The 25,650-nt window shown below is 40.9% G+C and overlaps 1 protein-coding gene across 1 annotated transcript in view; it reads left to right on the top strand.

Moving 5' to 3' along the window:
• The first annotated feature begins 5,777 nt into the window (after positions 1-5,777).
• The window catches only part of RASGRP1 (RAS guanyl releasing protein 1), a 45,582-nt gene continuing 25,709 nt past the window's right edge, over positions 5,778-25,650 (top strand). Inside the window, exons 1-2 of the mRNA XM_083452581.1 lie at positions 5,778-6,265; positions 13,160-13,335. Coding sequence (XP_083308707.1) covers positions 6,231-6,265; positions 13,160-13,335 — 211 coding nt within the window. The 5' untranslated portion in view covers positions 5,778-6,230. The remainder of the gene's footprint in view (positions 6,266-13,159; positions 13,336-25,650) is intronic.

The following is a 25,650-nucleotide window of genomic DNA, read 5'->3' on the forward strand; positions in this document are numbered from 1 at the left end:
AATTGTTTTCAGTTATTAGTATTACATTTGCATTCCTCTAAGGAGCTCAAATGGGCATATATGGTCCTGTCCCTCCTCATTTAAACTCCACAACAACCCTGTGAGGTAGGTTAGGCTGCAAGATTGTGCCTGATTGGGGATTCTCCCAGCTCCTAATCTGATACCCTACACCACATTGGCGCTCACTCTCTCCGTCTCTTTGAAAATGATTTTATTAATTTTCAGTTTTATATCACAGTTGCAACAACGCAACTCACAACATATTAACTGCAATGCCATAAACTATCAAAGCATAGTCCTTGAAAGTTAAGTCACATGGGCTCTCTCTTGCTTTTATTTTATTCTATATTTCTGGCTCCATAGTTAAAACTACTTAGCAGAGGAAGCTGCCAAAAATAATACTAACGAAGTGGTGCAGAGAGGGAAACAGGATGAACCGCTTTACACCCCACAATGCCTGGCAACCAGAGCAAGACAAAACATAGAGCAGAAAATAAGCCAAATCTCCTGTTCAGCACTGTGACAGTAGGAAGCATCTTGATATTTTTATGTTTAATGGACACTGTAATCCAAGTTAAAACACCTGATTGTTCAGCATGAGTCAAGAAGGGGTATTTCAACATGTCGGTCACAAAAGGCGTGCTGAGTAAGACAGGAAGTGAGGAATTTTTTGTTTGGTGGGACTAATATGCCCCTGCAGTTTTAAAATGTTGGTAGGTAAACAGCTCTGGAATTTCACTTCCACATTTTGCACTTCAGCGATTGAAAACGCTGGTGGTGAAACAGATCTCAATAATTAACAGAATGTGACATCAGATGGCATGATGAGTTCTGTGCCCTCCCATGGGAACGTCTGGGCTGAGTGGACTACAAACAGCCAATCACATTTACTGTTCACCCCAGGGGCATGAATCAGTTAAACATATACTATAACAGCTTGTTGAGCTTCTACCATTTAGCTCCCAGTGCTCCAGCCAAGATGTTCCTTTCCTCCTGCAACTGCCACCGCAGGAGGCTTCTGAAGTCCCATATTGCTCCCGCGTCTGAGAAGATGGAAGCAGCAGCAGAAACACCAGTGTGTTCCAGCTGCGGTGGCCCTTTTCTCCTCCAACTGTCTCTACAGGGAAAAGAGGGAACCTAGTGTGAGAACCAAGCATGACAAAAACCCAGCATTTCATTAAAGGGTTTTCCCCCCATTTGCTTTTCTGGTTTTATTTTGTTTTATTGCATACGGCAATTTTTATGAATACTCATTATTTTAATCTTATTCTGTAAACCACTTTGTAATCTCCCCTGAAAAGTGGTAGATAAAAACCTCTTACAGACAGATAAATAAATACCACTATGTGCTCAGCTTCCCGTCTGAGTTATGAGTTTTTAATGAAAAGTCCACAGTGTCAATCTTCTTTTCTTCTCTTCCCTTTTTCCAGAGACACAATATGGGTTTTTTGTGTTTGTGTGTGTGTGTGTGGGGGGGTTAATCTTGCATTGTAGGGCATTAGTTTATTTACTGTAAAAGTGATTGTATTGGTGCTTTCAGAGATTTGCTACAAGTACTTACATTGCAAGATAAAGTTAAGGGACTGCAATGTTGTGTTACTACAAAGCACACATTTGAGCTGCTCTCTTTCTCTGAAGCATGGATTGGAATGTAGGTTGCACAATTATAGTTGATGGGGGGAGGTGTCATTCACAACAAACCCTCTTCCCTCAAAGATAGGACTTTATGCAATGAAGATAACAGGAGAAAACCACCTCACAAAATCATTAAATAGCCAACATCTTCTAATCCCTCTGTAAACTAATCAGGATGTCTTTTTCTTCTTCTTTTTTTTGGCGATCACTCGTAGCCGAGTACGGGACGCGGGTGGCGCTGTGGGTAAAAGCCTCAGCGCCTAGGGCTTGCCGATCGAAAGGTCGGCGGTTCGAATCCCCGCGGCGGGGTGCGCTCCCGTTGCTCGGTCCCAGCGCCTGCCAACCTAGCAGTTCGAAAGCACTCCCGGGTGCAAGTAGATAAATAGGGACCGCTTACTAGCGGGAAGGTAAATGGCGTTTCTGTGTGCGGCTCTGGCTCGCCAGAGCAGCGATGTCATGCTGGCCACGTGACCCGGAAGTGTCTCCGGACAGCGCTGGCCCCCGGCCTCTTGAGTGAGATGGGCGCACAACCCTAGAGTCTGTCAAGACTGGCCCGTATGGGCAGGGGTACCTTTACCTTTACGTAGCTGCGTAAGATTGTCTTCCATGAGCCTGGTCTTAACAGTGAGTCCATAAGTGACTGTGGAGGCCAATTCTGGATCCACACATCCTTTCACAGTGGGGACATACGGTAGGTTTCCAGATGGAAGTTGATCACAGTGAGAGTTTGCCAAACATGCCTTCCTCTTAGCCCATTTCTCTTTTTCATCCTGAGTTCAAGCATCTTCAATTTCATGACAACTTTGGTAAAGGCTGTTCTCCAATTGAAGCACTTGCAGGCCAGCGTTTCCCAATTGTCGGTGTTTATACTACATTTTTTAGATTTGCCTTGAGAGAGTCTTTAAACCTCTTTTGTTGACCACCAGCATTATGCTTTCCATTTTACAGTTCAGAACAGAGTAGGTGCTTTGGAAGACGATAATCAGGGCATTCAAACAACATGACCAGTCCAACGAAATTGTTCTTGAAGAATCATTGCTTCAACACAGGTGATCTTTGCTTCTTCCAGTACACTGGCATTAGTTTGCCTATTTTCCCAAATGTGTATAATTTTTCGGAGACACCGTTGATGGAATCTTTTGAGGGTTGGAGATGGCGTTTATAAGTGGTCCATGCTTTACAAACCAAATCCTAATGAATGCTCATTTAAAAAGCCAATGCTGTCTATTTATCTACACACAAATTGATAAACAGGTTGTCTGACTGGATTTCACACACTGGCATTCCCTGTTATACCTGGAGATGTCAGGGACTGAGCCTGGGATCTGAATGCAAACATGTGCTTTGCCATTGAACTACAGCTTTTCCTCTTGGCCTCACTCTTCCTGGCATGAGCACAGAGCCAGTGCTGAGCTATGAGCACAAGTGAATCTTTTGGAACCATGAAGATTTATTGCAACACAAGATTTCATGTAAGAATAGAATAAACCAGGAACAGAAGCTGGATAGCTCTGTTGGTTAGAGTGTGATGCTCATAACGCCAAGGTTGCTGGTTCGATTCCCATATGGGAATTAATTGTTACTGTTCTGAATTTCATTATGTTATTATCTTCCTAAGTGGGTTGTGCAAACCACTACTCCGAATATTGCTTTTTATAGGGTAGGATGCCCTGGGGATGAGTTTATGGAACCAAAGGGGCAGCAGCCTTAAAAAGTTTGGGAGCCACTGAGTTAAATTAACAAGAGAAAACTGGGGTGATTCTGTTATCACCAATTATCACTGTTGTGATTTTTTCTTATTTCCAACTACACAGAATTGTCATACTGTACTTTTTGCTTTTGATCGCATACACCTGTCAACTCAGGGTAACACTTCATGCATCTGATGAAATAAACTATAATCCCCAAAATGTGCAATAAGTTGGCTAGCCTTTAAGGAGCCACAAAGCTCTCATTTTGTATTGATTTTTAAGGCACTAGCGATGCCCATAAGAATGTGGATAATCCAAACAGGATTTCTTCCAGGGAGACAGATGAAAGATAATATAAGAAATATAAGAAATATAATAGAATATCTGACTAACAAGAAAGACAAGCAAGCGATATTGATATTTGATAATGATTGGCTACATTACTTCCAATTGAATGCAATGTTTAAAAAAGAGATGCTGGAAAGAGGTTTTCAAGAGGAAAAATCTAGATTTCAAAAAGAAATTTTGAATAATGATGTTAAAATTCTATCTAAAATGTATAAATTACTACTTGAGTGGCATACAAAGGATGAAGAGGTTAAAGTTGCAATGATTCAGTGGGCCAAAGATTTTGGTTATAATATTCAATTTGATGATTGGATAAGACTGTGGAAAGAAGGAATGAAATTTACTGCATGTACTACAATAAAAGAAAATGTTATGAAAATGTTATAGAGATGGTATGTAACACAAGTAAAACTTGGAAAGATGTATAAAGTTAGTAATAAATGTTGGAAATGTCAGGAGAAAGAAGGAACATTATATCATACGTGGTGGGAATGTAAAAAAATGAAAGGTTTCTGGGAAATGATTTACAATGAATTGAAAAAAATGTTGAAATATACTTTTGTTAAGAAGCCAGAAGCTTTTCTGTTAGGAATATTAAGAAATGATATAAAAAAGAAGGATGAGAAGTTGTTTTTATATGCAGTAACAGCGGCAAGAATTTTAGTGGCACAAAAATGGAAACAGGAAGAAATCCCGACGAAAGAAGAATGGAGAATGAAGCTGATGGAATACGCAGAATTAGATAAATTAACGGGGAGAATTCGGAACCGACGAGACCAAAGATTTACCGAGGACTGGAATCAATTTACAGAGTATATTAAAAATATATGTGAAGGACAATTAACGTTTGTAGGTTTTCAAGAAGCTCTGTGATAATAATGGAGAGAAATATTGTTTTATAATATTTGTTAAGACTAATAAGGTTAAAAAAACAATATAGATGGAAGAAATATGAATAATTGTGATAATATGGAAAATTACCAGATAGGCTGCAGGAAGTCTAAAAGTATAAAGACTAGAACTGGATGTAAATTTTGGATGGAATGTTTTTCCTTTATTGTTATTTTTGAAAAATTTGATAAATAAAAAATTAAAAAAGAAGAAGGGAGCTCCAAACTCTGAGAGCAGCCATTTGTGCTGTAACTATCGTATTCTGTTGTTGTTGTTTGTAAACTGCTTTGGGATTCCCTTGGATACAGAGTGGCAAAGAAATACAATCTATCAAATCGAAAGTTCTTGTTGGTTACCTTGTCTTCTCCATGCAAGGTAAGATAAGACGTGCCCTAGTTCATTGAAAAATACTGTTATCTTGCCAATCTCTGGGACCCAGCTGTCCCTGATATTATTATTATTATGAAAGGATTTTTTTAAAAAAAAAAATTATATTACTACTAAAAAAAAAAAAAAGAATGCAGATAATCTCCCTGCCCCCGCCAATGTCACTATTATTAACAATCAATATCAAGTATATAGACAAAACAAAAAAATCCTTCCAGTAGCACCTTAAAGACCAACTAAGTTTGTTACTGGTATGAGCTTTCGTGTGCATGCACACTTCTTCAGATACCAAGCATGCACACGAAAGCTCATACCAGTAACAAACTTAGTTGATCTCTAAGGTGCTACTGGAAGGTTTTTTTTTTTTTTAATTTTGTTTCGACTACAGCAGACCAATACGGCTACCTACCTGTAACTAAGTATATAGACAGAAAGAGCTAAGATGCGACTCTCGCTCTCGGCCCTTTGGAGCAAAGAAATGTGAAAGTCCGATTTCAGTCTTCCAAACCCTTTACGTGGGGGAAATCTCACGTATAGGAGCCTGCCAGCGAGGCTACTCTTAAGCAAAGAGCACGGCCCGGCAGGCTGAGACAGCAGTCCTATGAAATCCCACTGAAACAAGTGCAAACGTGGGACAGGACCGCTCCGCGGGGCGCCTTTTCTTCCCAGCAAAACGGTTCGGGTAAGCGCTACACGACAGGCAGAAATTCAACCGGCGCAGCTTCCCCTCCCTCCCTCGCACCCCCCCCCGGGGAGCGCTTTCTCTGCTGACCCTCTCCGCCACGTGACGCCGCTTTCGAAAGCCTGAGGGTCTCCCCATATGAGCAAAAAATACATATAAAAAAATAAAAGGCGCCGGTCCCGCTCGAAGTCGACGGCTGCCCCAGAAAGAAGGTCCCTCGCGAGCGAGGAAGGAACGGGCTTTGAGCAGCCCTGATCTAGCCAACCCTCCCGCGCGCATGACCACCTTCCCAAGACTCGCCACGGCCTCGGAGCACCACTTCCTCGAGCCGGAGGGAGGAAGGGAGGGAGGAGAAGTTCTGCTTAGCCCCGGCCCCGCCCCTCCCTTCCCCTCCGGCTCCGGGCTCCAGGCTCCCTTCGACTACGCTGCTGGGCGAGCGCAAAAGTTCGACCTTCGCCGCCAGCCTGGGCGGCACGAGGGCGCCGGAGGAGACGGGCAGCAATGCGCGCGCGGCCAGTCGGCGCTGAGCTCTGTGCGCGCGGCGCTCCGAGGGAGCCTCGAGGCGACCCGGCGGGAGGGCTGAGGTCGGCGCAGACATGGAGACCGCCAAGAGCAGGAGGAGCCCGACCCTGTAAGTGTCCCTAGAGATGCCCCGAACTGCTTCCCTCCTTCTCTCCCCTCAGCGGCCGGCGCACGTCTCGCCTGAGTCCCGGCTTCCCTCCTTTTGTTTTCCCGACGGGCATCTTCTTCCATCCACACGGTGGGCAGCGGGGAACAAAGACGCTCGGCAAGGCGGGGAAGCGTCGAACTTTTTCAGCTTGGGGGCGAGGAGTGCATGGAGTATATATATATATATATATATATATATATATATATATATATCTTCCCTTTCCCAAAGCAGCTGGACATTTCTATATGGATGGTGGTGAGTGAGCTGAGGGAAGCATTAAAAAAACCACACCACACACTTCAATTAGAAAAGTGAAAGGAGGACCAGCTGGTTCTGTATAAGGTTGCTCCTTTAATCTAGCCAAAAAATGTGCCCCTCTGTTTCTGTGTGGCCAAATGAGCAGAGCATCAGGAGGCTTAAGTCAAGGGCTCACTTTCGTTTTCACTAATAAATATGGAACCGACAAGTAAGGCTTTAATATAATTAGATCCTGCTCATGATTCTGCACTAGGTGTCCAGGGGGCCGGCGGTCCAAAGTTTAGGTGTTGACCTTTTACCACTAGTAAAAGAGTAGCCGACTTTTGCAGGAAAATATTGGGTGGGTGGAGTCAAAGTGCTTCCCTCCCCAAACAGGTATTGACCATGGGCAGCGCATGACAGTGGTTTTCCACCATGAACAACATTTCAGTGTGTCAGCGGAATCAACAAGGTGGCACCAATCTGTCCCCCAGTGGTTTCCTTAGTGGAGAGCATGGGGGAAAGGAGTCATGGAAGTTCCCCCTTGTCTTCTAGTGCAATCCCAGGGCATAGTTGTGAAGTCAGATTTGGTGGGGCAGGGGGTGGGGTGGGGGGAGCAACATTGGCAAGCTGTCTCAGAGCCTAAATCCTTCCCCCAAGGAACACAGGTAGAAATTGCTCCCTGCCACCACACAAATTGTGCAGGGTCCCCAAAACTTCTTACAAATAAATACTGTGAGCTAATTTTTCTACCACCCTGTTGTTGTTGTTTTAAAAAATGCTTGCTGCTGCCGCTTGCTGCATTCAGAAGCAGATTTGTTGTAGGACCACATAATTTTTGCAAAGGGAATTTGTAGTACAGTAAAATGAATTAAAAAAAATATAGACAAACCCTTTCCGAATTACACAGAAGTAAGATACTGAGGACAAACATCCATCCTTGCATGTTCTTTACCCCTCCCTCTCTTAAGGGTGGATCTACACACCTTGGCTGTGTTCAGGCATAACATTAAACCATAGTTTCGTATTACAAGAATGAACCAAAGCTTCCTACTGCTTCCTTGCAGCTGTTCCGGAAGTGTGAGCCCAAGGCTCCCTGTAGCTCATGTTAGTAATGTTAGTCCACTGTTTAGCATTATATCTTGAGTTTTAGTGGTGTTTCTGCAATTGTCTGTAATACGAATGTGAGACCTGCATTGATGAGAATATAGATTTGATTTCTGTGGTTCTGTCTCACTATTAATATTCTTAACAGGTGGCACACATAGCACCAGAATTGTGCTGTGTGGAAATGGTCAGTGCTTTTTTTCAGAGGGTACTCAAGGGTACACAGTACCAACACCTTATTTATTCAAATGTTAAAAGTATGGCACTTACTGTAACAACTTCATGGCGAGTACTGGCACCTTTTTTCCAAAAAAAGAAAAAGCACTGGGTCTAACACCATCTGACCTTTTTGTGAGATGCTAAAAGAGGCTAAGTATTTTTAGGAAGACTGATAGTCATGCTTGCCAGGAGCCTGGTTTCAGATTTGTGGTCACCTGTATGCAGCATGGAAAATCTGACCATTAGCTCATTATGAAGGGCAGAATGAACATTAAGTATGTTTAACGAAACTCTTGCACTTATAAAATGTGTGTTACAGATATGTGTATAGTATTGCTGCTGATGCCCCAGTGTAATATATTACAGAAATCTGCCTCAATAAATAGATCACCAATCAGAGCTTTAAAGGATGATAATACATTTGACCCTGCTGTTTTCTCCAAAAGGAAGTTCAAAGATGCTAGCACAACAGGCAAACAACATGAAACACCATCTAACAATAAAATGCTACAAGAAACTTGAAACAGACCTTCAGTTCAGTATTTCAGAAAATAACAGTTCAACTAAATATCAGTGCAAAATACATGAATACAGCAACCTTTGTTTTAGCAAAAAATACACATTTGTTTTTTCACTCTAGCAGCCAATATAATAAACGATTCAGATATACCCACCCTAGAACCATCAGAAACCAAGAGAAGAATGAGTCACAACTAATTAATACAATAACAGTACAGGATAAAAAGAGTCACCGTATCCCAGAGCCCGCTCTTGTCAAACCTACTCTCCCATCACAGGTTAATTCAGAGGCAGAAAAGGGGAGACTGTCCATACTACTCAAGTCAAACTGACAGAAGAAGAAGAAGAGTTTGGATTTGATATCCCGCCTTTCACTCCCTTTTAAGGAGTCTCAAAGCGGCTAACATTCTCCTTTCCCTTCCTCCCCCACAACAAACACTCTGTGAGGTGAGTGGGGCTGAGAGACTTCAAGGAAGTGTGACTGGCCCAAGGTCACCCAGCAGCTGCATGTGGAGGAGCGGAGACGCGAACCTGGTTCCCCAGATTACAAGACTACCGTTCTTAACCACTACACCACACTGATAGACCCTTGTCTCTCCTGTGTTTGTGACTATAAACTCCTTCCTAGGGCATGATTACAAGTTACACACTTCTTCCAGAATAGTGAGCAGGAAGTCTCAACCACTTGTCAGGCTTGATGTTTCAAGCAGGTCTGTTTGAGTCAGCTGTTCTCTTCAGGTACATTAAAAAGTCAGGGCAGATGGCAGTCCCTTACCCTACTGTGCTGGTTGTGGCTTTATAGCTGGAGCATGCTCATGACGACTTATGATACACTTCCTCCAGGGCAGGAACTTTCCAAGATTCATAGCATTCAGTACAATGTAACAGGTATAATTTACTGAAGACAATCCTTTTATTCAGACCTAGTCAATTTTATTTTTTGACCCTACGCAATTAATGTCCAGGGACAATTGAAGTGACTTAGGGGTCTACAGTCTGACTGCAATGTAATTTCTTTCAGCCTCTTCCCTTTATTGTCAGACAGAGGGAGCTTGTGGTTAGTTTGGGTCCCTGTACTGTGTGATTAAGGGTTTGTTTGTATGTTATGTTTTAGCAGTTCACGGTTAGATGTCGCCTGGTGTTTTTTGTGCAGTGTGATTAATGTACTGCAACAAATATCACAGTGCTGTAAGACATTTTCATATATGCAAAACGTGAGCACTTACAGAGAAACCACAGGGTTTCTCTGAAGGTAATAATGGATGTAGTCGGTGCAGAGATTTCCTACTGATCTTATTTCTGAAGATGTGAGGACAGAAACTCCATACGAGGCAGTGTTTGTAGGACAGCATATTCATTCGATTTTTACCTCATCTTTCTCTGCCAGTGGTAACTCAGAGTGGCTAACAGCATCAAAAGAAAACTAAAATTAATGCAAAATTCATTTAAAAAGTGGTTGGGTCTTGCTGGGTTAGTTCTTGTGGCTGTTAGCACTTGACTGATAAACCGTCGGAAAGGGACTGTTGGAGGAACTCCTTCCTCCCCAGAAGTGAGCTTATAAAAGCCTCAATAGCTGATGAAGTGGATTGCAATTATATGATGTGAGTAAATATCTGATGAGGCGGGTGGTGGTCCATGAAATCTTATGCCACGAAACATTTTTTAGTCTTTAAGGTGCCACGAGACACTGTGCTTTTCCTGCAACATGGCTACTTCTCTGGAAATCAGTAACTGAGATGGTTCTAAGGTGGATCGTCTCCATTGGCCTGTGAATCAGAAAATGCTTTGCCTAGTTTTTGCTGCCTTTTCCCAGCTGCTGAGGCTGAAATGGGATGGGGAACCTAAACTGGATTTGCCTTTGGACTGCCAACTGGAACATTGGATGAGTGAAATGTAATTTCCTCCTTCCCACTTTGCCTGGGCGTCATAACATGATGAGAACATGAAGGTGGGCAGCGCTAATGTGCAGCATTGCTCATGGCAGCAAATAACCAATTTAGTGGGGATTTTCCGTGGGAAAATGGTAAAAGGCAAAGGATTAATTCCCACTTTAACCACACTGTGGCCCTGATTGCTTAGGACCCTGTGCAGCTGATTTTGGCTGAAAATAAAAGGGGGGAAATGACAACACCATGGCAATCCACAGTATTCAAAGATGTGTTTAAAGGAGCATGCAGTTTGACCCCTAGCTAACAAGCTGTAAAAAGTAGCACATCACCAGTTCTAGATGATATTCATCTGACAGTTCTTTAGGGCAGTGGTTCCCAGTTACCTAAGTACTGCTGACCCCCTGTTTTTTAAAAGCCAAGCCATGAATCCCCTACTTTTGAAAGTGTTGATATATCTGTGGTAGTGTTTGGTGTGTGAATGGTGCCACCATACCCTCCAACGTGTCCCAGTGCAAAACTGGGCTGTGCGTCTTCTGGGCCACACTCCAATGCAAGTCCCGTGACCTGTGCAAGAGCACGGCACCCAGAAACCTGCATTTTGGGGCTCCACAATCTCACGCAAGCCACACATCTGGCCATGATCTTGCACGTTTTTGGCCACTGTGCTCTCGCAAAATGGAATGTCCCAGACAGTTGACGAGTATGTGCCATGGACCCTCTGTCCTAATTGTAACAGTCTTAGGCCTCTACAGATATGTATATATATAAAAACCTAAATGGATGTTCGTCTTGGGAGAGCATTCTTCAAAATGTGGGGTGGCCCTACATTTTTTAAAGTTCAGAAACAAACATCCATTATTACTTTAGAGTGCTTCTCCAAAAAGGGAACAGATTTCGCCCCACCCTGCAACAGTGTTCCCAAGTAGTGTGCTTTACATATTTCCCACAGAAGTGAATGGCAGCCATTCATTTGGAGAGAAGGTGAAGGACTGTATCTAAGTTCACTATAGAGCTCTAGGCTGAATTTGGTCATGCTAGGTCATGGTTGGGGCAGGACCCTATCTGAACTCCTGGAGAGCTTCTGCCTATCACTGTGGACAGTAATGAGCTAGATGGACCAGTCTGATGCAGTGTAAAGGCAGCTTCCTGTTCTCTGGATGCATGTGCTACCCTAATGGCCATGCACATTCTACTCCATTTTGAACATAGTGAGAACTGTTAAGAATAGGTCCCCTGTCTATTTGCATAGTTTCACCTTGGTTCTCTGGCTATTTCAGAGTATGGTTCTCTGGCTATTCCAGAGAAGCAATGGATCCAAACTACAAGAAAGAAGATTCCACCTAAACATTAGGAAGAACTTCCTGACAGTAAGAGCTGTTCGACAGTGGAATTTGCTGCCAAGGAGTGTGGTGGAGTCTCCTTCTTTGGAGGTCTTTAAGCAGAGGCTTGACAACCATATGTCAGGAGTGCTCTGATGGTGTTTCCTGCTTGGCAGGGGGTTGGACTCGATGGCCCTTGTGGTCTCTTCCAACTCTATGATTCTATGAAAAAGGAGAAGGAACCCATAAACTGTTTTTTCTGTATATCATTACTTTTTAAAAATAAAAAAAATGTAACACAACTATGAAGGAAAAGTATATTGTACCAGAAATGGTACGGGCATTAGCTTAATCAAGTTATTAAAATTAAGCCGTGGATTTTTGCACTGTTTTACTAGGCTATTTAAAGGTTTGTGCTAAGGAGCAGGAGGGTGAATTAATTTTTGTAAACCAGCCTGGGAATGCACTTGTATAATGGTATAAAAATACATAAAATAAATCTTCTTTAAAAAATGATAAGGTATAAGCTGATGCAAAATTACTGCTGGCTAAGGAGTCAAAGTAGAAATTGGCATCATCAGTTGAGTCACGAAGGTTTGGGATATAGTTAATTTACAATGCCTTTCTAAGTTTTATGGGGAGATGCATCCGATCCATGTGACAGAAATGATCAAATCTCTATGAAATGTATCAAAATAATGGGTGTATTCCAAAATAACCTGGAACACTTGTTTTGAACCCCACAGAATGGGGAGGGGAGGAAGCATCTTGTGGGTACGGAAACTGGAGGGTTGAAGCTGCTGGCAGGAAAACGGTTCAAGCACTTCCTCACTCTTCCAGATACCCATCTCTCAAAATGTCTTTCTCTTGCTGAGCAACTAGCTTCCAAAGTGGCTGTAGAAGTCTTATGGGTTTCAGGAGCTGCTTGTTTAGTCCTTGCAAAAAGTGGTTGTGGGGGAGGCCAGAGAAGTTCTAGTGTCCAGAACTTAGACGGAGGACCAGAGCTTGTTACTTTATGGATGTTCTCAAGCTGTTTTTTTGTTTGTTTGTTTGTTTGTTTGTTTGCAATAGAAATAAGCATGCAGTTTCCCAGAATTCTGCAGTCTTGTATTTACAAAATGTGCCACAGAAGCTGGGCATTTATTTGAATTTTTTTCCATATAGTGGGATGTATTTTTTTGCTGCCTTGTTTTATTTGGATGAATTGAATTGACGGTGCAAGGTGTGGTTGTTAGTTTGTTTGCTGTTTCTAATGTATGCTTTAAAAAAAGTAATGGATAAAATGTCTTCACAATAATGAAGAGGTCTGTGTGCTGTGAGAGCCACATGTGGCTCTTAGAATACATGGAGCAATGAGTACATTTGTAGAAGGGAATGTCTTCTACAAAACAGGGAACCTTATTTGATGCATTTTCTAGGTGGGAGGAGAATGTTTGAATAGCCCGATTCCTGTGAGCTTAATAGTCAAGCGTCTTCTTTTCCAACCTGCTGTAGAGACTGTTGTTAAATTTCTCACTTAAGTGTTGGTGCTCTCACATGTAATTCTTCTATTTTTTCCCCTTTAGGAAAGCTTCACAAGGATGCAGCATTGATCCAAAGGCAGCTGTTGAGCTGGAGGAGATTTGTTGCTCCCATTCAGATCTTGCCAGAACTGCTGAGTTCAACATAACAATGTCTTTGGGTCACTTAGCCAAGGGAGCCAACCTAGATGACCTTATTGATACTTGTATTCATTCTTTCGGTGAGTTGAGTGATCTGTCTTTAACTATTTTCAGACTGTATCTCTGTAGCATTTTGGGTCCTTCGTTTTGCAGTGTGTTAGATATAATCAGGTGCAAGTACATTCATCACTGCTTTTACACTTGAGTCTCTGCATATGTTGTTATGTGAGTATCACTCTGTGTGTGTCCAGAATGTTTATCAGTGTTAAGTGCTGTCCTTGCAGAAAGAACAAGTGTGGCAGTTATAATCTTTGTGGAATTATTAAATCCCCTCCCCCTGTCCACACTTCTGAATAAATATTAGACACATGGAAATGCATGTAGACTGTTGCAGAACTCAGTTGCAATGTTAAAATCTGGGTATTGTTTCATGCTATCTTTTGGGGAAACTTGCATCTTAGCTAAATGAATGGTTGCAGGGGGGGATACTGTTGTTTAGCACCAAAGGGAAATAATAGCTTTCTTATAAAAGAGAATGATATGAAGCAAAAAAGCTCAGTGGTATAGCTTTTACTTAGCTTATGAATTATTCACTCTCCCCTTTTGCTGACAGAATACCTTTGAACAAATTTAGCATCATGCAACTGAATCCTATGGCTTTTACTCAGAAGTAAGTCTTATTGAGTTCAGTGGGGCTTACTCCCAAGTAACTGTACCTAGGACTGCAGTCTTAGATGCTTAAAATTTTACTATTTCTCACCAGCTTCTTTCTTAGCTTTGTTGTCATTTATGTTCATAAAATACACGTGAACAAAAGCCATTAAATGATAAATGTTAGAATTCTGTTAAGGTTTTTTTTTTGAGGGGGTGGGGACATTTCCAACACTATTGTTTATATTTGTAGTTCTGATGTTTTTTACGCTGTGCTTTGAAGAATTTGTACCAATCAGTTCATTCATGCCGCATGAATTGGCATAGATTGTGATTTAGATTGTGATTTACAGTTGAAGGTGTGCATTATTCCAGCTGTAGGTAAATAATATCTGTTTTGTCTCTATATGTAGGAGGGAAGGAATAAATGATGCACTGCTTATCAAGTGCAAATGACTGGCCAAGCCATCTGAATTTTTGTTCATATGCATGTGCCATAATACACATTGATAGCTTTCTTTCCAGTAAATGATTTAGAGAAGCTGAATAGGCTTAGCACTTAGCACTCTACCTTCCTGAATCATGCTCCAAACAATGACTAATCCTCTCAGCACTTCTAGAGGAAAGTCATGCACATTATTTAGTTTCGACAAAGCATTTACAAAGCAAAATGCATATTGGGTGAAGAACTCATGCTATGGAACCTACAGTAATCATTTTTTGCACCCTGTTTTTGGTTTCCATAGTATCATGTGTAGTTCATTGTAATGCATATGCTTGATTCCTCTGGGTTCCAGTGTTTTGGGGCCTGGGGACACATTTGGAAATCTAAAAATCACGAAATTCCCATTTCACAGAAGAAAAACCAGAGATGTTTAGACACCTTCACGCACAACAGGCAAAACACCCACAACCTCCAAAACAAAACAAAACAAAAAACCACAGGCAATTATCCTTCTTCAAAAAAACCCCCAGTAAAACCAAGGCAAGCCACACACCTCTGGAAAAAACAATAACAGAAAAAACTTCTGGGAGAACCACCTCCAACCAAAAATCAGGAAAACCTCCCCCAACAGCCAAAGAAATAAAGTGGACAGAACACCCACATGGGACCCAGAGGCAATCTGGGAAAAGGGAGATATGAGGGTGTGGGGGCTGGGTGCCTCACTTAGCAGCGCAGCATTACCCAAGGGATTAAAACACACACACACTTAAAAAATAAGAAATGGAAGGTTCAGGGACTCTGTGTTGGGGACCCTAGCTTTATCCACTAAAAACTCATGCTTTCATAGTTACCTAAGCAAATGTACTATTACTCCTTTTTTTATATATATAAATTAAATTAGAAGAACTAAACTGTTGGTCCACAATAACACAGTCTGTTCACCTCTTTCTTGAAAGTGTGTTAAATGTATCAAATGCAAACTATCATTTAGGGCTTTGCCTTAAGGTATGTTCACATTACCACTTACTACATCTGGTGTGCTTCCATCTGCTAATTTTTGAAGCCACATTCGCAAGTCGTTAGCCACAACCAATAGCAAACCTGTAGCTTATTGATAAATACTGCTGCTCGGTGCATTGTTTCTGAAACCAGCTTCAATGTGTATGGAAACTGGATGCTGCGTAACCGGTAATGTGAACATACCCTTAACAGTTGTTGCGCTGGTGCGGTAGAGCACATAAACGCTTAATGAAAGGAATTACAGGGGCAAGGAAACAAGAAGGCCATGTGTATCAGGTGAAGACATCTCCGCCCCTCTCTGATGCGAACAACTCTGTGCAAATGCGGCTTGAAACTTGTGTTTCAAGCTGCTAATGTGAACATGGAAGTAGGTAGGTTATATTAAGTTCAGTGTAACTTTTCTCCAGGCAAATATGCTAGCAATTTCAGCCTAAGTTGTATTTCTGTGCATTTAGGTTTGAGTAAAAGTGAATAAAAATGGGCTGTGGAACGGAACTGCTTTAAATATGTTCTAGTAATGCTCTGAGGGAAACAGCAAGCAGGGATTACAAATTCTTTGTACTAAGGCTATTAAAACTTGATGCATTTTCATTTATTTTTGCTGTCAGGAGTCTGTGGGTATCTTGCCTAAATTATAGTCATATGCAGACATAACCTTTTCCAACTTAGTTTGAGAATTGGGGACTGGACCACAGAAAACCAAAATTTCTTAATTGAAATAACAATTAAGAACACTGTCTGTTCCATAGATAGTGAAAGATTTAATGCTGTTTAAAACTGATTTAATGCTATTTTAAGAATGTGCATTGTGTTAAGTCTCTTGGGACTTTCTAGCACTTTTGAAACATCATGAATTGAAGGTGGTACAGCCAGATAAGCAGCTTTAAGGAAGTTTCTGGTTTATTTTTGGAAGGTATAAACATTGCATTAGAGATAGCGATAGGGGAGAAATTCAATCCAGTTTGCATTTAAACATGAACTTTTAAAATCTGCACTTTTTGAAACAACATGCAAACCAAAACACATTTCTTTGAATTTTGCAATTCAGTTCATCAGTCAAGTAATGTGTACAAAGAAAGCACATACTATGGTAAAGCATATATAAATTCATATATTAGTGAAAACAACATTAAAATACATCATATTTGGGGACATTGCTTTGCAAAAATGTGCATATTTGGAACAATTGCATGCAATTATTAAGGAAAATTTTGGATAAATTTGCACTGAAATGTTGTTGGATTTTCATGAAGACTTAAAAAAAAAAAAGTTGCAAACCTATGTGGAAATGTGGAGAACTGGGGGAAAAAAAAGATAAACTGAAATTGACATATTCACCCAACCCTAGTTGGAGATCAGCAGAAGTGAAGGGAATAAAGGATTCTGCTCTCCTGCCTCAAATTGAAGAAGTGATACGTCTTAAGTTAATAAAAGCAGTAGTCAGTGTAGTTGCTCTGTTGGTGTCAGTAACTTGCAATTATTGCAGTTAAGACCCTTAACTCTTAAAATATACAAAGGTTTTGATTTGAAAAATCTGTAATTGCGTTTCATTTTCTAATATAAATCTTTGTTGATTTTCCACAAATTATAAGCATAACAATATTTCATTTTGTTGAAGTATAAAAAGGTTTGAACTATGGTCGGGAGGGCAAATGGTTAGGATTTCCTGTTGAAATACAAACTCATTGTCGTTTAGACCAAAACTTGGCCACCTTATAGATGCAAACCCTATAAGGTAGATAGATGCTTTGTGGAAATCTTGTCTTGGCACTTAAAATGAGTCCTGAGCTTACGCTTCCTGACAGTAATTCTGTCTAGGGTTTTTGTTTTTTGTCAGGGGCAGAATTCTTGGACTTTCCCCCCAGTATTGCATTTGCTGCCCAAATCTGAACATAGTACAAATGTGATTTGTGAAGACGATTGTATTAAATTGTAACTATTGTGTTGGGATTGAACTGGGAGACTAACATGTAGACCATGATGAAAACACAGGAGTCTCAGATTTTCATTTTAAATGGAGAAATTGCTTGTCTCTCATAACATAAAAACTAAAAAACAGGAGGTTACTGTTACATGTTTTTAAATGGCTCAGTAATGAGGTTTGCTTCTCTTAGCAGGGCATTGTCCTTCAGGTCTCCATGGCAATACCTATTTGGCATTGCTGCTCTACAGTTTTTGTAGCTAGGGAAAGGTTGCTGGGTTTTTCAGCAACACCCATGTAATTGAAGTAGAGCAAGGACTTGGCAGAAGGCAAACCAGCTAAGCTCCCTACAAGGTTAACCTTAATTAATGTGGCAGGTGGTAGAAGGGTCTGGATGTCTCTGCGTAGGGTGGTCTTTGTGTAAGGTGGGTCATGGACGACAAAGACACCTGTGTGTGAATATACCACAGACAGGTGCCTTTGTCGTCCAGAGTACAATTGCCTCTCTAGCTAGTTTCTTGTTTCTAATGTATTTAAATAATTTGTTATTGTTGGGCATAGTGTTTTAAATAATGTGCTCCTTGAATTCTTTTGTTTGCATTCCTTATTGTTTGCTTGCACTGCTTTTGCCAAAGGTTGCATTCCTTTTTGTTCTCATTTGGATAAGACATACATTTTCTGAAGGAAGCTGCCTTGTCCCTAATAGCTTCCTTGACTCTAGTCATTAGCCATGCTGGCATTCTCTTGGTCTTATTGGCACCTTTCCTAATCTGTGTTATTGTTGTAATTTTGAATAACCAACAAGCATGCTGGAGAGATTTGATTTCCCCTTTCAACTTCCTTTTTACCAAACCCACATTTTTTAGAAGTGCGTTCATGTTGAATTTTCTTAAGAGTTGTCTCCACTTGCATGTATGTTGAATTTTGGGGAGGTGACTATAGTGCTAGCAATCAGTTCAGCAACGTTACATGTTGCACCAGGTCCTCAGCACCACTTATGATTAAGCCCAGCACAACTTTTTTTGTCCGTATAATTGAATCACTCAATACTACATCATTTTGCCCTGTGAATACCTGTGGAGTTCATCCTACATCTCAAGATGAACATTTTGGCCAGGCATGTGGCAGTACATTCCCAGTACTAAATTACTCATGGGACCCATTAGTGCCATCCCCAATGATTCTGTGTAGGTGTATTCCCTTTTTGAGATTGTTGAACTCTGTGCCCTCTTTGATGTAAAAAAAGACACCACATCCAGTGTGCTCCATCCCTGACCTTTCAGTAGAGTTGGATTCAGAGATAACAATACCTTATCATTAATGTCTGTTCCACAAAGTTTCCATTGTGCACACTGTATCTGATCTTTAAAACCAGGCACTCCAGCTTGCCCATTTTTTCTCAGAGGCTTCTAGCATATAAGCATCTGTACATAGTATCTCTTTCCAAATGTCCCTGGCATGGGTGTTCTATCTTACGCCACTTTAGCCTCTTTGAATTGCTATCATTATTTTTGTTAAAATAATTTGTATACCACCTTTCATTTCAGGAAGAAATACTAAGGCAGTTTACATCCTCCTGCACTGTCATTGCCTAGTTGTACCCTTCTCCCATGTGGAAAAGCATAAACATTTTCATTCACATCCCTGAGAGATGATTGATCCCATACCCCATCTCATCACGTCAGCTTTCCCTTATCAATTTATAAGCTTGCTCTGCCACCTCCCCCCACCCCATTTTAAATGCCAACAGTGAAGCCCTGTCCCATTTCGACAGGCCCTGCTTTCCTTGGTGTCTAATAAATCCAAACCCAACCTCCCAATGCCACCATCTTATCCACGCATTGAGGCTTCTCACCCTTGCCTGCCTAGATGGTCCCACTCATGTAAAGGTTAGCACTTCAAGGAAATTATCTTGAAGCTATCAACGCTATCTTTCTACCTGAATTTTGCTTCCAGGACTGCATGTCTACATTTCCCCGTGTCACTCGAGCCAATGTGCACCATGACCACAGGACTCCTCCTCAGTCCTATCTTCTAGGATAGCTAGATGATATGCAACATCTGCAACCTTTACACCAACGAAGCAAGTCACTATCTGGTTTGTAGGCCTGTCATAAACTCCTTGGCATGGGAGGACATCTGTTCTCCGCTCTCCCCCCAATAGGTTCCTTCTAAGGCATCATTTCCTTCCTCCTTAGAGTGATGCCTTTTCCCCGAAAACTCTCATTTTCTATTTCAGCACAGGAACCATCACCCTGGGAGTGGTGACACCTCTGCCATGCCCCTGAACACTTGGTCTACCAACTGGTCTGAATTTCTCCAGGCCAGCCAAACATGTTCCCTGAGGGTCAAGAGCTGATTGCACCAAGCACAGGGCACATAAATGTACCTGTGACATTCTGCACACAGAATGCTGGAAAGGCCCCTCACCTCTGCTGGTTCTCTCCCTGCATGTTTTTGGTAGGTTTCTTGAGCTACTTTATTTGGATGCTTGGGATTTGTTAGGTCAAAGAGAGAAGGGGCAGACTAGACTCCTCAGCCTGTTGCCAAACTGGCAACTCTCTGCCTCACTTGTTCCCTTGACACTTTGTGACTGGGGTCAAGAGACTTCATCAGCAAGGGTTCCCCTCTTAAATTCAGAATCACTGTCTCTTGCTGCATTTAGATTTTCAAGATATATTCATAACTGGCAGGTCTTTTTAAAACAGTACTGCATGTTTCAACCATCATTTCTCTGCCAAAAAGAGTAATTTTGAATTCTTGACCTAGGCCTTTATTTCGCGGGTAGAACTGCAGGGTTTCTTGTCAGGCTGGGTCTATACCTGCTCCCTGTGATTTCAGAGACTTGAAATACTGTATCAGCATGGTTTATTTCTCACTTCAAAATGCATCTTAAATAATTTAATACACTTTTTTTAAAAAACCAAAAAACCCCAGTCTTTGGTCTTTTATTTTTAAGGATAAACAAGACCATTATACCTTTTGTCATAGTACTTCAGATTAATTAATAAACTGCTATTGTTTTAACTATTCAACATGGAAATACAGGAATATAATTAATTAAATGTATTTGCAAGACTGAAAATGTATCCGTTTCCCAATAAACAGCTGCAATTTAATTTCATTCATACAGACCTTTAACAAATTGCAAAAATAAGTCAACGTAGTTTGTGTTATATAACTTTGGACTTAATATAGGAACAAATTATTTACCTTTTGCTTCTTTTATCTTTCAATAGATATCATATCTGTCTTCTAAATATGTACGTATATTAAAGGATCTTTGCCCTGAACTGTACATCTTGGATTTTATTCCCCCCCAAATGTTCGCATGTTAAGATTTACTGTTTTGTATTAAAATGAGATTAATTTTTGTGCCATTAACTCATCCTAGTGTAATTGTGGCATAAAAGCTTTTATGTTGCTTGGCAACTGAAATGAAGTTAATAGGGAAGTAATCACATTACAGGAACAGAAGACTTGTTTAGAACCCTTTAGAATGCTAATTTGCTAACTAGAGCTGATTGTGTTTAACTAATGTAAAACAGCTATCTATAAATATGAACGTTCAGCCTTAATTGTTTTTAAAACAGTGTAAAATGGTGAGCAACTTCATTGGCAATGAGCTGTAACTGCTAACATTTACCAAAGAATTAATATCATATAGTCAATGAAAACTGCTGGGGTAAAAATTGTGATTTCCACTGTTTTGAATTTTTTGGATAGAAAGTATTTTCTGCTGTATGAAGTATATTTGTCAGTTTATTGTTCAGATAAATATAGTCAAACAGCACTTCCATACCGCAGACACAGTGTGATGAAGCAACCCACCAAAAATATCAAAAAGGAGGGGGAAGGAGACAAAATAGCAATCTCTCCCCCCCCCCAGCATGCTGCTCCAAATTTATTTTGTTTATTAATTAAATTTGTTTAGTACTCTGAAAATCAAAGGGCAGTTCACAACATAAAAATACAGAATGAGAACACAAAATACATAATAAAACAAAAACAAACCAATACCCCTCCAAAACCCCACATTTAAAAGACCACAGAATGTTCATTTAGCCAAAGGCTTGGTTATAGAGAAATGTTTTTGCCTGGTACCTAAAGATATGTAATGAAGGCGTCCTAGGGAGAGAATTCTACAAATGGGGAGCCACCACAGGAAAGGCTCATTCTCGTGTTACCACCCTCTGGGCCTCTTATGGAAGGGGTACATGAAGGAGGGCCTCGGGCCTTGGCCTTTAATGCCGTAATGCTTGGGACCAGGATACTTCAGGAACTGTGGCTTCCAGTATGAACCTACCTAAGATTTGTGTTTGGTATCTGAGGCTATCCTTCCTGTCTCTTTGCTGATGGAATTATGGTTTGCGTGTCGAGGTCCCCAATCCACCCCCCAAATAACTCACAACAGACACGTAATTTTTGTTTAAGATTTTTGGCATGATTTTGGCCACAACTTTATTCAAATACAAACCATGAGTGGTTGTTTAGGCATTGGTTAAGACTATCTGTCCCCCCGCCTGGGGACAGAACTGACTTCCGGGCACCACCGAAAGACAGTGCGGGGGAAAGCAAGTCGGGGAGGAATTGGAGCTGAGACACAGACCCTCAACTCTCACCCGCCTGCTCCCCGAAGGCTTGCCGGCCCTAGTCCCATTCCAGGGATTGGACGAAAAGATGGCAAGCCCCAGGATTCCTTTAACGGAATTCCCTTTCCGCAGCAACCATGGAGGGGCAGGCCCAGCCTATCCTAACCCCTCCTCCACCAATTTATAACCAATGCCTAACCACAACCTTACAAGTTGTGACGATTTGCTATGCAGTAGGCAAAAACCACCCAGCCAGCCAATTTGCCAGGTGGAAAAATTCCTACCAGGCCCCTGCTCAAAGGCAGACGACCCCATGACAGGCAATAGCAAGGTCAACGCAACAACCCCTTACTCTAGGGCGGGTGGGCGGGTGATCCGTTGCACGCAGCAAAAGAGAAAGTACAAGGCTGCGTGCAGAGTATTTAAACCTTTTACCCCTCCCACCAAAATTGCAACATAACTTTTACCCCAGCAACCCAGTGAACCAATCACTGCCCCAGGCCATCTTTAGAGACCCTGCCTGGTAACAGAGGGGTGGCTCAGTAGACCCCACCGCAACACGTGCTCTCCCTGAAGGAGAACACGCTTTGTGGCCGGAGGGGGCTTTTTAGTTGTGGCACCTAAACTGTAGAACAATCTTCCAAGGGAAGCTTGTCCGTCTGCTCCCTTCTTACCAGTTTTAGGGAGACTTTTGTTGTTGTTGCTTGCACATGAGTTATGCCTCTTCTTCTGCTATGTGTTTGTGTTTTTATGGTTATGACTATATTTTTATTTGTCTTATGGTGTATTTACTTTGTTTTGTAAACCTCCTTGAGTGTGCTTGTCATAGGAAGGTGCAGGTAAAAGGCTAATAAGAGACTAATAAAAACAAAGTTATAATTATAGTTGTACCACTCTTTAAACAACTGCCCACATTAACACACAATGGTGTTTATTATTAAATCTAATCAGGTCTTGACCTGGTCAGTAACAGAATGGAAGACATCCTTGGAACTTTTCAATAGAAGGGCAGGCTAGAAGTGTAATCAGCGCCATTTAAAATGTATACTATTTCAGAAACTTCTTGGGGAGTACAAATGCTAATCAAATGCAGTTTTTGACGTAGTGGACTATGTAGTTTTTGACGTAGTGGACTATGGATCTTGCACAGAATAACTGCATTTCAAATGGGAGAAAATATGCTGCAAAGCATTATTTGGAGATGTAACAGTTCACTGTCTTTTTATGTTTCTGTTTTAATTTTATTTCTACATACTGCTAAAGCTTTTTAGTTGAATAGCAAGATATGTCTTATAGGGTTACCATATTTCAGAAAGTGAACATCAGGACAGAAAAGTTGTTGAGCTTTTTTTAACAAAATTGAAAAGAAATTGGACATTTTTGAGGGAAATCTGCAAAAACAACACTGCTGACATCGGTTGCCATAGTCCGGATTTTCCTGGACATTTAGCCGGTTTCCGCCCTGACACTGCTTTCGGCTGCAGTGTTCCAGGTATGTCTGGAAAATTCCGGACGTATGGCAACCCTATGTCTTACTAAACCTGCAGACCCTAAGCATGCTCAACTTGAAATTAAGTTATGTGGAAACCATCAGAGCATCTAATCAGAGCAACAAGGTTAGGATGGGTTGGGTCATATATCTTGATTTCTGCTGTCCCTGAAATCTGAAGTGTGCCCATGTTTCTTGTTTCAGTACTAGTTATAACAGGGATGGAGAATGTGTGGCCTTCCAGATGCTCTTGAACTATCAGTTTCCATGATCCCTGACAATTGACCATGCTGACTAGGGCTAATGGGGGTTAAAGTCCAACAACATACTAGCTGTTTTTACAATATATTTGTAAATTGCCTTGAAACACCTGTAAAAGTTGATTCATAATTACACAAATAAACATCTGAAGGGCCGCAGACTCCCAATCTGTGACTTGTTAGGAAAGTGAGAAATTAGACTGGAATAAAAACAGAAGACCCATAATTATGTGGCATGTCAGGGTAAGCTAACCCACTGAAAGCATTTGAAGCTAGCACAAAATGTTAGAATGTAGAGTTATTTTTTATTATCATTGTTTGTTAAATTTATATACTACCCTTCATTCGAAGATCCCAGGGCGGTTCAAAACAGAAAATGTGAAAAAATAATACAGTGAACCAATTCAACTGTCAGTTTAAGAAGAATTTGGCCCGTATGATAACCATTGCTAGCTATCCTCACAGTAGACACATTAAAATTAATGGACTTAAGTGCATTGATTTCAGTGGGTCTACTCTGAGTATGAATTACACACACATACATATGAAGAAAACACGAATGCAGCCATATTGTTTATAGCATGTGAGCAAATGATTTCTGAAACAGAGAAAGCACTGAATATTGATAATGAGCAGCATTTCCAAGATAATTATATTTTTATAATGCGGCGTTATTTTATTTGTAAAGTAGCCATAACTAAACTATACCACATTTAAAAGCAGGTTCCTAATGCAAAATGTGGTAATTCTAACAACACGCTTCTACCACATTTAACATTTACTTAGAGGGTTTCTTCCCAGCAGGGTGTGTGGTTTTACTGACAGGTATGCAAGCGGAAATTAGAGTGAAGAAATGAGAGTGAGTCTCATAAAGCTTAAAGTGTTCAACTTGTTAAGGCTAAGATAAACTGAACAAGCTTCAAGTGCATATTGAAACTGTGCGGAAGTTGACTTAAAAGAATACAGTTTGCTAGTTGTGCTCTTCTAATGCTTTCGTTAATACAGCGTGTGTAGCTCCTGCATGAGAATGTATGAAAAATCCAAGATTTAGAATATAGCATAGATGTTGTTCTGTCTACTTTTGAGTAAAGAACTTATGAGCGGCTGGACAATTTGGGAGTATACCTAGCATATATCTAGCATTTGGGAGCTGTAGTCAGTTTTTAACTCCCCAGATCTTTGTGGATTTAATGCAAACCATACCCAGTTGCTTCACTGAACACTGTAATAGGAGGTTCAGCTTTGAAGAACCCTTGGGTCTACTTTTAGCCTATATAACTGAAGGGCACCAACAGGAGCAATCCTGAACCAACTATACTGGCGGCTGTTAGTATCTGGACCCAGTTAAAGGAGCTGGTTCTTACTTTCCAAGCCCTTCCTAAGCCTGGGGTCAGTGTATCTTTGAAAGCTGATTGCTTTTAAAATAATCTTTGAGATCTCCAACTTCCCTTCCAAGAGGTAAAGTTGTCAAGAGAAGTGGGGGCAGGGCTTTCTCTGTAGTTGTCCTAACTCTGTGGAATGGCCTCTCCCCAAAGGTTCAGCACTCGCTCTTTTTCCTACTTTCTTTGGGTTTTCATCATTTTGTTGTTTTTTTTAGAACACTGATAAAACTCATAATTTGTTTAATGCTTTGAAGTAATTGTATTAAGTGATGTTGTTACCCACCAAGAGTTATTATTGAAGTAATATATGTCACATGAAAATGAGGGTAAACTTCATTGTGTTGCTGATTCTATTTAAGGGTTTTGTGATTTTTTATGATGAATTATATTTTGGTGCTATATTATTTTTTGGTGTGCTGTTTTGTTTTAGTTATGTATGTATTCTCTACCTGGGACCTTTGGGATTGCAAATGTTCTAGATACACACACACACACACACACACACACACACAGAATGTTATATATAAACACGTGCACAACTGCACACACACACACATTACATAGATATATATTAATACAACTGTTTCCTCCTAGAACTATGTGCGGGTTGCTTTTCCATTTCTTTTCTTATCCTT

Source organism: Podarcis tiliguerta (assembly GCF_965153285.1).
Source record: "Podarcis tiliguerta genome assembly, chromosome: 1".
Lineage (NCBI taxonomy): Eukaryota > Metazoa > Chordata > Lepidosauria > Squamata > Lacertidae > Podarcis > Podarcis tiliguerta.